Genomic DNA, 14726 nt, shown 5'->3' with positions numbered 1-14726 from the left:
AGATACCATGACTAACGATGGCTAGCTATAGCTAACTATAGACACCATGGCTAACGATGGCTAGCTATAGCTAACTATAGACACCATGGCTAACGATGGCTAGCTATAGCTAACTATAGACACCATGTACCACGCTAATGATGGATACTCCTTTTGATCCCTCGTCCTTCTATTGAACCTCCGTAGTTATCAATTGTATTTCATCAAGTTGTCCTTAAGCAGGGAGGGACAGAGAGAGAGAGGGTGAGAGAGTGGGAGGGAGAGAGAGAGAGGGTGAGAGAGTGGGAGGGAGAGAGAGAGAGGGAGAGAGAGAGAGAGTGGGAGGGAGAGAAAGGGGGGGAGGCAGAGTGGGAGCGATGCAGAAAGAGAGAGAAGGAGGGGGCAGGAGAGGGAGAGAGCCCGAGGGGAGGGGGAGGGAGATGGGGGCGGAGCCTGCGTGTCTCGTGTAGCTGGAGCAGCTCGCGGGCAGCAGGCAGAGGGTCTCGCGCTCGGCGGGTCATGTTGTCCGCGCGGCTGGAGACCTGCCCGCGTGTCACCTTCAGCGGAGCTGCGACGGTGAGTGTCTGTTACGCGCCTCGTGCCTGCGCTTCTGTCCTTGACTTTACCGCTCTGTGTCCTCTGTCTGTCTCTTAGTTTGTCTCTTTCATGTGTGTCTCCTCCTTGTCTCTGTTCTCCTCCGACTCCTTTTCTGTCTCCTCCTCTTTCTGTCTTCGTGTCTCTGTTCACCTCTGTCTCCCAATATGTCTCTTCCTAATTTGTTCTATTTTTTATACTTGTATTATAAGACAATAAAAAAATTAAATGTATTGTTTTGAAATCATTAGATTTGTTCGTAATTTAAATAATAACAAATTAAATTAAACGTTTTGTTTAATGAATCAAGTAAAACTGAAAGAATTACATTAAAATGTTATATTTATTGTATTCTTCTTTAATGTCATCAACAGTAAGAATTTCTCTTAATATTAACACTAAAGTAAATACATCATCACATTAATATAATTTTTTTAAGTGACTTATTTTAATGTTTAACTTTTTAAATGTTTATTTTTATGCAGAATCATTTTTACTTCACAAATATATAGTTTCTATTATTGATTCTACTGGTGCAACTAATCATAGTTGCACCAGTAGAATCAATAATAGAAACTATATATTTGAATTATAACTTCATATAATTACACTAATCACAGAATTTATAGTAAAGAATCCTGTTTTAAAATTAGTAAGTCGGCAGCAACATAATCAACATCCTTTAGTTTTTAATAAAAATAACATGTAAAGTTTTTCTACTGAACTTATTAGTTTATATACGAGTATTGATCCTTGAATTGATTATGAAGTGACATAAGACTGTAAAAATGTTCATTCTTTGTTTCCAAAATGAAAACCTTCATTAACTGATTATTATTCATTGTTAATAGCAACAGATGATTGGCAGGTTGAACGATCAATGCGAGGGAGTATTGATCAGTGATCAGTATCAACAGCAGTGTGTTGCTGTGTGCTGCGTCGTGTCGCTTTAAAAATAACTTCAGTCCAACAACGGAAAAAACACGGGTCAGCCCCCCCCCCCCCCCTAAAAATACCCCGAGAGGGCGGAGCTTGAACATGGTTTAAAGGGTCTCTCCTAAACCCCCCCCCCCCCTGTGTGTCCTTCAGGCTCCGCCCCAGGGACCCAATGCTGGAGGGGAGGCGTGTCCTCACAAGCTGGGATCGACCAATCACCTTCGACTTCTCCTCTACGTACTAATTCCCTCCGTCAGTGTGCTGCTGCTCATCCTGCTGCTCACAGGTAACACACAGGTAACACACATACAGGTAACATACAGGTAACACACAGGTAACACACAGGTAACACATACAGGTAACACACACACACAGGTAACACACACACACACACAGGTAACACACACACATAGGTAACACACACACGCAGGTAACACACACACAGGTAACACACACACACAGGTAACACACACACACAGGTAACACACAGGTAACACACATACAGGTAACATACAGGTAACACACAGGTAACACACAGGTAACACATACAGGTAACACACACACACAGGTAACACACACACACACACAGGTAACACACACACATAGGTAACACACACACGCAGGTAACACACACACAGGTAACACACACACACAGGTAACACACACACACAGGTAACACATACAGGTAACACACACACACAGGTAACACACACACAGTTAACACATACAGGTAACACACACACACAGGTAACACACACACACAGGTAACACACACACAGGTAACACACACACGCAGGTAACACACAGGTAACACACACACACAGGTAACACACACACGCAGGTAACACACACACAGGTAACACACACAGGTAACACACACACCCAGCAAAGAAGAGACTATTGAACATTGAAATAGAATCAATCACCTCCCCTACCCTCTGACACCTCCTCTCCCCTTCATCTCCTCTATCCCCTTAGACACACACACACACACACTCATCCCGGTTCTATTTGTGTGTTGACATATTAAATATAAATACATATTTATATTTATATTTGGTAATACTTGTGTCTGTTCCGGCCTCCTCCTCTTCTTCTTCTTCTTCAGGTATTTTCGGCAGTAGCCTCTTGAGCTCCAGTACCCCCCTCCCCTCCCCTGGTCCCATCGCCGACAGCGACCCCGGGTACCACGGCAACAGCACAAGCCCCTCCTCCTTCCCCGAGAGAGCAAACGCCACGGATTCGTCACGGAAAGAGCTCAGCGATGATGTCATCGCGTGGAACCGCAGCACCGGCACAACCGCTGCCTCCACCAGTCCAGCAGGACCCGCCTCCTCGGCCTCACAGGCCACACCCACACGTCCTCTCACAAAGCACCCTGATTGGCTGACCTCGGTGACCTCACTGAGCAGCGCCTGGCCGATCGGCAGCACGTCGGCGCCGGACTCAGGTACGCGCCCCTCCGTGAAGACAAGAAGCAGCAGAGGCTCATGGGAAATGGGGAAAGTTCCATCAGTAAGACTCCATAAGTAGAGAGAGCCCAGAGACATCTGTCTGGTGTGGTGTCCTTGGACTGCTGAGGGACGTCTGGACGTCCTCTCTGATGATTCATCCGCATTCAGCTTCTGCTTTGGAATTCTCCTCATCTCCGTCTCTCTGGTCCTCCGCTGTCCTCTAATGTCTCTGGTGGAGGGGAATGCTAACGAGCTAACACAGTGGACAGGGAGAGCAGGGGGAGGGGCAGAGAGACAGAGCAAAGGACAGACCTCCTCCCTCGTGTCCTCTCTTATGTGATTTCTCTCATGTCCTCTCTCTCTCATGTCCTCCCTCGTGTCCTCTCTTATGTGATTTCTCTCATGTCCTCTCTCTCTCATGTCCTCCCTCGTGTCCTCTCTAATGTGATTTCTCTCATGTCCTCTCTCTCTCATGTCCTCCCTCGTGTCCTCTCTAATGTGATTTCTCTCATGTCCTCTCTCTCTCATGTCCTCCCTCGTGTCCTCTCTTATGTGATTTCTCTCATGTCCTCTCTCTCTCATGTCCTCCCTCGTGTCCTCTCTTATGTGATTTCTCTCATGTCCTCTCTCTCCATGTCCTCCCTCGTGTCCTCTCTAATGTGATTTTTCTTATGTCCTCTCTCATGTCCTCTCTCTCTCATGTCCTCCCTTGTGTCCTCTCTAATGTGATTTCTCTCATGTCCTCTCTCTCTCATGTCCTCCCTCGTGTCCTCTCTAATGTGATTTTTCTTATGTCCTCTCTCTCTCATGTCCTCTCTCTCTCATGTCCTCCCTCGTGTCCTCTCTTATGTGATTTCTCTCATGTCCTCTCTCTCTCATGTCCTCCCTTGTGTCCTCTCTAATGTGATTTCTCTCATGTCCTCTCTCTCTCATGTCCTCCCTCGTGTCCTCTCTAATGTGATTTTTCTTATGTCCTCTCTCTCACATGTCCTCCCTCGTGTCCTCTCTTATGTGATATCTCATGTCCTTGTGTCCTCTCCCGTGTCCCCTCCATCTCCAGGTAGCTGTCAGCTGATCACGGAGCCTCAGTGTCACATGTTGCCCTACAACCAAACATGGCTGTCCTCCTCCGTTGCCGTGGTGAAGAGCTCCGAGGTCGACATGTTGCTACGGTAACCGAGGCGATGTCCCCGCCGTGTCCTTGTTTTGATCACTCGGTGTCTCTAACGAGTGTCTCTGGCGGTGCGTTCAGGTTCTTCGGCTACCTCAGCAGACTCTCCTGCTACAGACACATCATGCTGTTCGGCTGCTCGCTGGCGCTCCCTGAATGCACCGCCGCCGACGCCACGCACAGCAGGTAAGCCCCCAGAGGTCAAAGGTCACACGCGACGCCGTCAGGGAAATGTAGGTAAACAGATTTACGCACACACAGCAAGTGGTACAGTGAGTGTGTGTCTGTGTGCGCCTCCCCTCTGACCTTTGTCAGCCCTGGCTTATGGGAATCTGTGTGTGTGTGACTGTGTGTGTGTGTGTGTGTGTTTGACTGTGTGTGTGTGTGTGTGTGTGACTGTGTGTGTGTGTGTGTGTGTGTGTGTTTGACTGTGTGTGTGACTGTGTGTGACTGTGTGTGTTTGACTGTGTGTGTGTGTGTGTGTTTGACTGTGTGTGTGTGTGTGTGTGACTGTGTGTGTGTGTGTGTGTTTGACTGTGTGTGTGTGTGTGTTTGACTGTGTGTGTGTGTTTGTGTGTGTGTGTGTGTTTGTGTGTGTGTGTGTGACTGTGTGTGTGTTTGACTGTGTGTGTGTGTGTGTGTGTGACTGTGTGTGTGTCTGTGTGTGTGTGTGTGTCTGTGTGTTTGACTGGGATGTGTGTGTGTGTGTGTGTTTGACTGTGTGTGTGTGTGTTTGACTGTGTGTGTGTGTGTGTGTTTGACTGGGATGTGTGTGTGTGTGTGTGTTTGACTGTGTGTGTGTGTGTGACTGTGTGTGTGTGTGTGTGTTTGACTGTGTGTGTGTGTGTGTTTGACTGTGTGTGTGTGTGTGTGTGTTTGACTGTGTGTGTGTGTGTGTGTGTGTGTTTGACTGTGTGTGTGTGTGTGTGTGTTCAGGCGGGTCGTGCTGCCCTGCGCGTCGTTCTGCGAGGCGGCGAGGGAAGGATGTGAGCCCGTCCTCCAGATGTTCAACGCCTCCTGGCCAGAGTTCCTGCGCTGCTCGCGGTTCAGCACCGCCCCCTTTAGTTCTCCATCATCATCATCGCCGACGGCAACCGCAGGGCCCGCCCTTCACGCCTGTTATACGCCAAGACAGATCATAGGCAAACCCTGTGAGTAAACAACACACATTCAGGAGTCTAATCATGTCACACGGTTGGATGTCATCACTGCTCCTTCTCTCTGATTGGTCGGCAGCTGTGTGCGGCGGGAAGCACCCCTTCCTGTGTGCGACGGGGGTTTGCGTCCCACAGAAGCTGGTGTGCAACGGATACAACGACTGTGACGACTGGAGCGACGAAACGCACTGCGGTGAGACACACACACACACACACACACACACACACACACACTGTGTGGTGATCTGTCTAAATAGCAGGTTGAGCCTGTTGTCGTGGTGATGGGTTCGCAGGTGATTTATTGCGGTTATTTACGGCAGAGCAGAGAGGTGGTTGTCATGGCGATGTCCGTAGACTATGGACCGGGACGACAGGAATGTAAAGAGATGAGTTTGTCTCTTTGTCGAGGCCTCCCTGACCTCTCTGTGACCTCTGGGGACGTCACTCGCCGTAGCACACGAGGAAGGACCAATGAAAGAGCAGGAAGAAAGAACACGACTTAAAAGAGAAACAACACAAAGACTGGAATGTGAAGCAGTAAATGGACACAGCGTGATCATTTATTACTATTGATGATTCTATGTTTTTAGACGTAGCAGAGTTATCTGTGTGGTGCCTGAGTTACCAGGAGTGAAACGAGTCTCAAATGAGAAAGAAAACTACAAACCCAAATATACAAAGATAATTCATGACATCTAAGACACAAAGAAGAACGGATTCACCTCACTGTGTCTCTCACGGTGTCTCTCATGGTGTCTCTGTCTCACTGTGTCTCTCTAGTGTGTACGGATGCAGAGTTTCGGTGTAGTACTGGTCGGTGTCTCTCGCCTGCCGTGGTGTGCGATGGTTACGACGACTGTGGAGACCTGAGCGATGAACTCAGCTGTGGTGAGAATATACACACACACACACACAGACACACACACACGCACAGACACACACACACACACACACACACACACACACACACACACATTTAGTGACGTAGTTTGGGGAGCTCATGATCAACTGTGGGATCAGAAAGAGAGGAAGTGTGAGCGAGGGAACCCACCAGCTGTCTATTTGCCAACACACACAGCTACACACTCATAAGCACACAGCTACACACACAGCTACACACTCATAAGCACACAGCTACACACACAGCTACACACTCATAAGCACACAGCTACACACACATCTACACACTCATAAGCACACAGCTACACACACATCTACACACTCATAAGCACACAGCTACACACACAGCTACACACTCATAAGCACACAGCATCATGTTGGGGGTTTCATGTGTCCGTCGGGTGTTATTTTTGGTGAGCAGCTCTGCTGTAAACTATCGATGGATGGATGTCTCGCCGTGTCAAACCAAAGGTTTCATCATCGATGGACACAGAAGCAGCTCTGCTCGTCTTCAAGGCTTTAAAACCTGAGGTCATTTACATGTTTTAATGAACAACTAACACCATCAGTTGAGTCGTTGCGTTGTGAACCTTAGACAGTACCGTAACAACTCAACGCTCCGTCATCACACTCCGTTACAGGTGGATGAACGAGGAAGCTGTATTGATCATATATATTGATCCACCATGTTTAAATGCTACTCTGCTGGGTTTAACAGCCTCTGGCCCTGGTCCAAGCTAACGATAGCCGGTATCCGTTGTCGCAATTAAAATAAAATAATTAGTCGTACTTAGAAAGTTGATCCTTTGCAGTAAAAAAATCAGACGTTGTACCTTACCATCCGTAGTCATGAAAGTATATCAAGCAGTAGAAATATCTAAGATGTAATACAAGTATCTGTATTTGAAAAACTAGAGCCCTTTTCTTTACTACTAGTCTAACCACTAAAGACACTTGGAATCATTTCTACACCCTTGTGTGTGTGTGTGTGTGTGTGTGTGTCTCATCAGTGTGTAACCTGGCTCGTGAACATCGCTGTGGTGACGGTCGCTGTGTGTCCAGAGACTGGCTGTGTGACGGAGACCACGACTGTCTGGACAAGAGCGACGAGCTCAACTGCTGTGAGTGATTGAGCCACTAGTAGAACCCATTACCTTTAGTGACTGTTCACTAGTAGAACCCATTACCTTTAGTGACTGTTCACTAGTAGAACCCATTACCTTTAGTGACTGTTCACTAGTAGAACCCATTACCTTTAGTGACTGTTCACTAGTAGAACCCATTACCTTTAGTGACTGTTCACTAGTAGAACCCATTACCTTTAGTGACTGTTCACTAGTAGAACCCATTACCTTTAGTGACTGTTCACTAGTATAACCCATTACCTTTAGTGACTGTTCACTAGTAGAACCCATTACCTTTAGTGACTGTTCACTAGTATAACCCATTACCTTTAGTGACTGTTCACTAGTAGAACCCATTACCTTTAGTAACTGTTCACTAGTATAACCCATTACCTTTAGTAACTGTTCACTAGTAGAACCCATTACCTTTAGTGACTGTTCACTAGTAGAACCCATTACCTTTAGTAACTGTTCACTAGTATAACCCATTACCTTTAGTAACTGTTCACTAGTAGAACCCATTACCTTTAGTAACTGTTCACTAGTAGAACCCATTACCTTTAGTAACTGTTCACTAGTAGAACCCATTACCTTTAGTGACTGTTCACTAGTAGAAGCCATTACCTTTAGTGACTGTTCACTAGTAGAACCCATTACCTTTAGTAACTGTTCACTATTAGAACCCATTACCTTTAGTAACTGTTCACTAGTAGAACCCATTACCTTTAGTGACTGTTCACTAGTAGAAGCCATTACCTTTAGTGACTATTCACTAGTAGAACCCATTACCTTTAGTGACGGTTCACTTATTAGGTTTTTGAATGAAGACTTTGCTCAGATGGTTCTTGTATTTTCTTCTAGCAGAGATTCACACAAAGACACAACAAAGTGTGTTTGTCAAGACACTCACGCATGACAATCACCATGAGTCATCTTCTGGTGATTCATGGTGCTGTAACTCCTTGCTTTGTGCGTACATGTGTGTGTTGTGTGTGTGTGTCTGTGTGCGTGTGTGTGTGTAGCCTGTAAGAGTCAGGGCCTGTTGGAGTGCAGGAACGGTCAGTGCGTCCCTTCTGCGTTCCGCTGTGACGGAGAGGACGACTGCAAAGACGGAAGTGATGAGGAGCACTGCAGCAGAGAGCAGAGTGAGACATTCGTCCCTCTCGCCCGTCTCTTCCTCCCTCCTCCTCTTCTTCTTCTTCTTCTTCATGTGTGTGTGTGTGTTCTCCAGCTCAGGGCGTGTGCGCTCCCGGTCAGCCCAGCTGTATCTCCCCTTCTTGTCCGTCAGTGTGCGTGGGGGGCGGGGCCTCCTGCGACCCCCGAACCAACAACAACTGTAGCGAGTCCTCCCTCTGCTGCAAGAACCAGAGTGCGTCCGCACGGCAACAGATTCATATAACAAGTGTCCTTTAGTGCAGTGACTGGTCAGAACACACGTTAGTCACTCGTAGAACCATCGGTTCCCTTCACTGATATAACTGTGTGTGTGTGTCTCAGCTCGCTGTGAGCCAATCAGCTTGGAGCTGTGCATGAACCTTCCCTACAACCTGACCAGCTACCCAAACTACCTGGGTCACCTGTCCCAGAGGGAGAGCTCCGTGTCCTGGGAGTCCTCCCTGTTCCCGGCGCTGGTTCAGACCGGCTGCTACCAGTACCTCATGTTCTACGCCTGCACCCTGCTGGTCCCCAAGTGTGACCCGGTCAGCCTGCAGAGGGTCCCGCCCTGCAGGTCAGTCATCTAGTTAGAGGACGTCCCCCCTAAGTCTTTTGTCTTATCTTTCCTTCCCTGGTGTCTCTCTTCCTCGCAGGTCGTTGTGTCGCCATTCGAAGGAGAAGTGTGAGTCGGTGCTCGGCATTGTGGGATTGCAGTGGCCTGAGGACTCCGACTGCAGTCAGTTTCCAGAGGAGGGAGGAAACACAACTTGTCTTCTGCCGGAGGACGGAGTCGACGGTCTGTCTCTCTCTATGTGTCTGTCTGTTTCTCATTTTTTCTGTCCTAAACTTGACGTTGTTGTTTGTTGCGTTGCCTTGGCTACAGAGTGCTCCCCGAGCCACTTCAAGTGTCGGTCTGGCCGCTGCGTCCTGGCAACCAAGCGCTGCGACGGACACCTGGACTGTGACGACCACAGCGACGAGGACAACTGTGGTGAGACGAATAGTGCAGAGTATGAGTACTGCTACAAGTATGTCGTATGAATCAGTGGTAAATGGTGGTGGTGGTGATGATGAAGGTGATGATGTCCCTCTCAGGGTGCTCTGAGCGCGCTCTGTGGGAGTGTCCCGGCAGTAAAGTGTGCATCAAAGCCTCAATGATCTGTGACGGGTTCCCAGACTGCCCCCTGCTGGTGGACGAGAGCAACTGCTGTAAGTTCCTGACCCAAGTTCCACTGGATGGAGGTAATGACGGTGTTACTGGTGGTGTTATTGGTGGTGTTGTTGATGATGCTCCTCAGCGGTGTGCAGAGACAACGAGGTGTCCTGTAACAACCACCAGTGTGTCCATCGGACTCTATGGTGTGACGGGAAGAGACATTGTTCAGACAGCTCGGACGAATGGAACTGTGGTAAGACACTTCAAAACTAAATCTACTGTGTATTCATCTACATCTCTGTCACATGACGTGTGTCACAGCTGCGTATCGACCCCTCCTCTCTCCAGTGTCTCTGTCGGATGGATCGGGTTCGGTTTTGACGGTGTTCAGGACGGCAGCAGAGTACCAGGTGTGTGCAGACGAGTGGAACCACGCGCTCAGCGAACTGACCTGCGACCAGCTGGGACTAGGGTAAGGTCAGTAACACACACGCGCACGCACACACGCACACGCCCTGTGCGGCAGATGAGCCGCAATGTGCACGTCTCTCTGCAGAGTTCCCGCCTCTGTTTCCATGGTACCGGACCCGCCCAGCGTCCCCGGCCGTCGCCGTTGGTTACACGTTCACCCCGAGTGGAGCCTGAGGAACGGTTCTGCCCTGCAGGCCCGGCTGGAGAAGAGAAGGTAACGGGACCCTCGGTGGAACCACAGCAGAAGCAGAGACTTAACCCTCTCACAGCTGGGGGGCGTCCTGGGGCCGAGTGGGGGGGGGGGGGAGAAGCAAAACCAGAGGAACACTGCTCCAGCAGCTGTGAGACGGGACCAATCGCTGCTTCTTATGACCCGGGATACTTTTAAAGGAAAAAACTTTAATACCAGCATCTCTCTGCTTGTCTGTCCCTCTGCTTGTCTGTCCCTCTGCCTGTCTGTCCCTCTGCCTGTCTGTCCCTCTGCCTGTCTATCCCTCTGCTTGTCTGTCCCTCTGCTTGTCTGTCCCTCAGTCACGCGTGTCATTCCAGGAGGAGAGTGTCACTGCTTTGCTCCAGAGGAGGTAAATATTTCTTCTTGTTGTTCCTGAATCCACATCCAGGTGGAGCCACTACGTGTATCACTATGCGTTATATTTACACTACAAGGTGCTTAATATTGATCTGTGGGGCTTCATCTAGTGAGGGTCCTAAACATTAATATAGAATTCATCTATATGTTCAATTACATGATTGACAGAAAACGAGTCATGTCCTTTGTTACCTCTCCGTCTCTCCACCAGAGTGCGGGCAGCGGCCGTCACTCGGCGTCTTCCCCCACAGGAACAAGAGGATTCTGGGGGGGCGTGTCTCCCGGAGGGGGGCGTGGCCTTGGCAGTGCTCGCTGCAGAGCGGCCAGAGCGGTCACGTGTGCGGCTGCGTCCTCGTCGCCCGCAGATGGGCTCTGACTGTCGCCCACTGCTTTGAGGGGTGAGACGGGGGAGTGAGGGCGGGGTCAGAGGGGTGAGACTGGGGAATGAGGGCGGGGTCAGAGGGGTGAGACTGGGGAATGAGGGCGGGGTCAGAGGGGTGAGACGGGGGAATGAGGGCGGGGTCAGAGGGGTGAGACGGGGGAATGAGGGCGGGGTCAGAGGGGTGAGACGGGGAGTGAGGGCGGGGTCAGAGGGGTGAGACGGGGAGTGACAGCAGAGTGAGAGGGGGAGGGGCCTGTCAGGGGGCTGATCCTGAACCTGTCTGCCCCCCAGGAGGGAGCGTGCCGAGCTGTGGAAGGTGGTGCTTGGTCTCAACAACCTGGACCACCCGGGAGGGAACAGTCAGAGCCGCGGGGTGCGCTCCATTATCGTGCATCCGCGGTACAACCGGGCGGTGGTGGACTACGACATCAGCGTGGTGCAGCTGGATTCTGAGGTCCGAGACTGATTGATAATCGGAACAACAGGAGGATCAATGACACATGACCCCTGATTATCAGCTATTGATTAGAGGAGAACTATTGGAACATGATCAATGACATCATTGTAGTAAAGAAATGCATTATTAATGCGTTTTTAATTCTCTTTATAGAACTAATAGAAGTATTGATGAGACAATTCATTTCTATAAAATACTAGAAGAAGACCATTAACACAATAAAGTGTCTTTCTCCTTGTTTTGCCTCTTTTCAGATCGAGGAGACTCCGTTCGTCAGGCCGGTGTGTTTACCCGAACCCGACCGGCTTCCTTCTCCTGACTCCTACTGTTACATCACAGGCTGGGGTCACATGGGCAACAGGAGTGAGAGCGCACACACACATACACACACACACATGCTCACACACTCACACACGCAGACACACACACATTCGCACATGCACACACACACTCACACAATTAGGAATACTTTACCTTAAAGGGTTTGTGTCCTTTTATATGAGGCTACAGATGAATAAAATCCCTTCTCTGGGTGGTGAAGGAGGGATTATGGCGTTTTGTCTTTATGCATCGGAGGCCTTAAAGAGGCCTTTTGAAGAGCTGAAACCAAGGTGTCCTCTCAAAAAACATGGTCCCCACTAAGTAGCAAGTACAAGTCACAAACACACGCGGAAACTAAATCATATCTGTGCGTGTGTGTGTGTGTGTGCGCGCAGTGCCCTTCAAGCTGCAGGAAGGGGAGGTTCGGATCATCTCGTTGTCCCAGTGTCAGTCTTACTTCGACATGAAGACCATCACTCCCAGGATGCTTTGTGCCGGCTACGATGCTGGAACCGTGGACTCCTGCATGGTAACGGCCGCCCTGCCCCCACACACACACCTGACTCCACGGTGTGTGTTTACAGATGGTGAGTGTGTGTGTGTGTGTGTGTGTGTGTGTGCAGGGCGACAGCGGCGGCCCCCTGGTGTGTGAGCAGGACAGCGGGCGCTGGACGTTGTTCGGCTTGACGTCGTGGGGCAGCGTTTGCTTCAGCAAAGTCCTCGGACCCGGCGTCTACAGCAACGTCTCTCACTTCACCGCCTGGATCCAGCAGCAGATCTACGTGCACACGTACCTGACGGACTGACACACACACACACACTCTTCTACCTGTGCCTACATCAGGAAGCAGCCGCTTCATGAGCACTAGTTACTAGTTAGCTAATAGAGCTGCAATTAGACAAGTGGACTAAATGATGGTTTTCACTGTGTTTGTTGCTTAGAAACGTGTGCAGAATAATTTGAATCTAGTAAAGAACTTCACACTTAATGATATTTAACCACTGCAGACACTACACATTAAAATATCTTCTCTCTGGCTTGAATGAATCAAAAAGTTGCTCAATTCCTGATAACTTTAATTTGTGTACAAAACTAGATCTGCTACATCAGCTCAGTGGCGAACACAATGTGGAGTTTAACCTGCGTCATAAAGGGAACCTTCACTCCAGAGTTTGGGTAATTCAGTTAGAATAAACCAGAATGAGAAGTGTGAAACTTCCAAACTATTATGTAACATTTACGCTGACGACTACGAGACAAATGACAAACCAGTTCATTCCAGCCATGAAAAGGTTTGAATATCCAGAGTTGTGTTTTGATTCAATGATCTGATCTCCTCGTTATCGCTTTACTTGTCGCTGTGTAAGATTTCACTGTTAGATTATTGTTGCGTTAATGCAAGTAACCTTTAAGGTAACTGGTGTAATGTGTGTGTGTGTGTGTTTGTCGGATGTAAACACACACTTAAATTCCACAACATCATCGAGCTTCTGCTTTGAGTGTTGAAACGTTTGATAATCGCAGAATTACGACATTCAGACGTCCTGAGTTGGTAGAAGCTGCTCTGTAGCGCCGGTCCTCACCGTGTTACCTGCACATTTTTACACCGCACCACGTTACACAGCACCACACTACACCGCACCGCGATACACCGCACCTCGTTAAACCGCACCACATTACACCGCACCACGTTACACAGCACCACACTACACCGCACCGCGATACACCGCACCACGTTACAAAGCACCACATTACACCGCACCACGTTACAAAGCACCACATTACACCGCCGCACCACACTACACCGCACCTCGTTAAACCGCACCACATTACACCGCACCACGTTACACAGCACCACACTACACCGCACCACACTACACCGCACCTCGTTAAACCGCACCACATTACACCGCACCACGTTACAAAGCACCACATTACACCGCACCACACTACACCGCACCTCGTTAAACCGCACCACATTACACCGCACCACGTTACAAAGCACCACATTACACCGCACCACGTTACAAAGCACCACATTACACCGCACCACACTACACCGCACCTCGTTAAACCGCACCACATTACACCGCACCACGTTACAAAGCACCACATTACACCGCACCACGTTACAAAGCACCATATTACACAGCACCACACTACACCGCACCGCGATACACCGCACCACGATACACCGCACCACACTACACAGCACCTCGTTACACCGCACCACGTTATATGCCGCACAATGTTACACCACGTTATATGCCGCAATAAGCGTTCGTATCATCATTCATAAATGTTATATTTAAACGTTGTCATCTTGACTGGAGTCTGGGGTTGTGAAGTGTAGCTGTATGTAGCACACATACACACATATCACAATAGTAACATTTCCAGAGCCGTTCACATGAATATGTTCCAGGTGTTGGTCGACACTCTTTCAGGCAAAGCGTTTTCCCTTCACGCGACATTCCAACTTGTTGTTTCTGTTCGTTTTGTGTTTGTTTTTTAAGAGTATTTTTCTACAGCATTTTGTACGTCATGCTAATTACACAGGAGTGTGCGTGTGTGTGTGTACGTACATGCTGTCATGTGACGTACAGAAGGAATGTTTGTGATGTCACTTCCTGATTACGACTCTGTCATGATGATGACGACGATGAAGAGTCACTGTTTAATTATATGGATTTAAAGTGTAGCTGCTGCTCATTGTGTAACCGTGAAGTATTTGTATCACCGTGTACGCAATAAAATATACACACAGTATCTGTCTGTGTGTGTGTGAGACCATGTGTGTGTGTGTGTGTGTGTGTGTGTGTGTATGTGTGTATGTGTGTGTGTGTGACCTTGTATGTGTGTTTGTGACCTTGTGTGTG

General features: G+C 48.9%; 1 protein-coding gene across 1 annotated transcript; it reads left to right on the top strand.

Annotated features, from left to right (window-relative positions):
* Positions 1 to 420: 420 nt before the first annotated feature.
* Positions 421 to 14642, top strand: corin (corin, serine peptidase). The gene is made up of 24 exons (XM_037479005.2): positions 421 to 555; positions 1663 to 1795; positions 2618 to 2959; positions 4024 to 4135; positions 4216 to 4320; positions 5071 to 5285; positions 5371 to 5484; positions 6072 to 6179; positions 7202 to 7312; positions 8338 to 8460; positions 8547 to 8684; positions 8813 to 9044; positions 9124 to 9266; positions 9354 to 9461; positions 9566 to 9679; positions 9769 to 9879; positions 9975 to 10098; positions 10183 to 10311; positions 10629 to 10678; positions 10898 to 11084; positions 11360 to 11522; positions 11780 to 11888; positions 12242 to 12375; positions 12470 to 14642. The coding sequence occupies exons 1-24, from the start codon at positions 499 to 501 to the stop codon at positions 12650 to 12652; spliced, it is 3345 nt and encodes a 1114-aa protein (XP_037334902.2). The 5' UTR covers positions 421 to 498; the 3' UTR covers positions 12653 to 14642.
* Positions 14643 to 14726: the final 84 nt, after the last annotated feature.

The sequence above is a fragment of the Pungitius pungitius genome, chromosome 1 (assembly GCF_949316345.1).
Source record: "Pungitius pungitius chromosome 1, fPunPun2.1, whole genome shotgun sequence".
NCBI lineage: Eukaryota > Metazoa > Chordata > Actinopteri > Perciformes > Gasterosteidae > Pungitius > Pungitius pungitius.
The sequence above is the reverse complement of the archived record's forward strand: the minus strand, read 5'-3'. Positions and strand labels throughout refer to the sequence as shown.

What these genes read in the sequence shown, in the direction of transcription:
- corin (XM_037479005.2), top strand. Translation starts at nt 499, where the DNA reads ATGTTGTCCGCGCGGCTGGAGACCTGCCCGCGTGTCACCTTCAGCGGA. An exon ending in GCTCATCCTGCTGCTCACAG is followed by an intron (nt 1,796 to 2,617) that starts GTAACACACAGG and finishes CTTCTTCTTCAG; the next exon opens with GTATTTTCGGCAGTAGCCTC. An exon ending in GGGTCACATGGGCAACAGGA is followed by an intron (nt 11,889 to 12,241) that starts GTGAGAGCGCAC and finishes GTGTGCGCGCAG; the next exon opens with TGCCCTTCAAGCTGCAGGAA.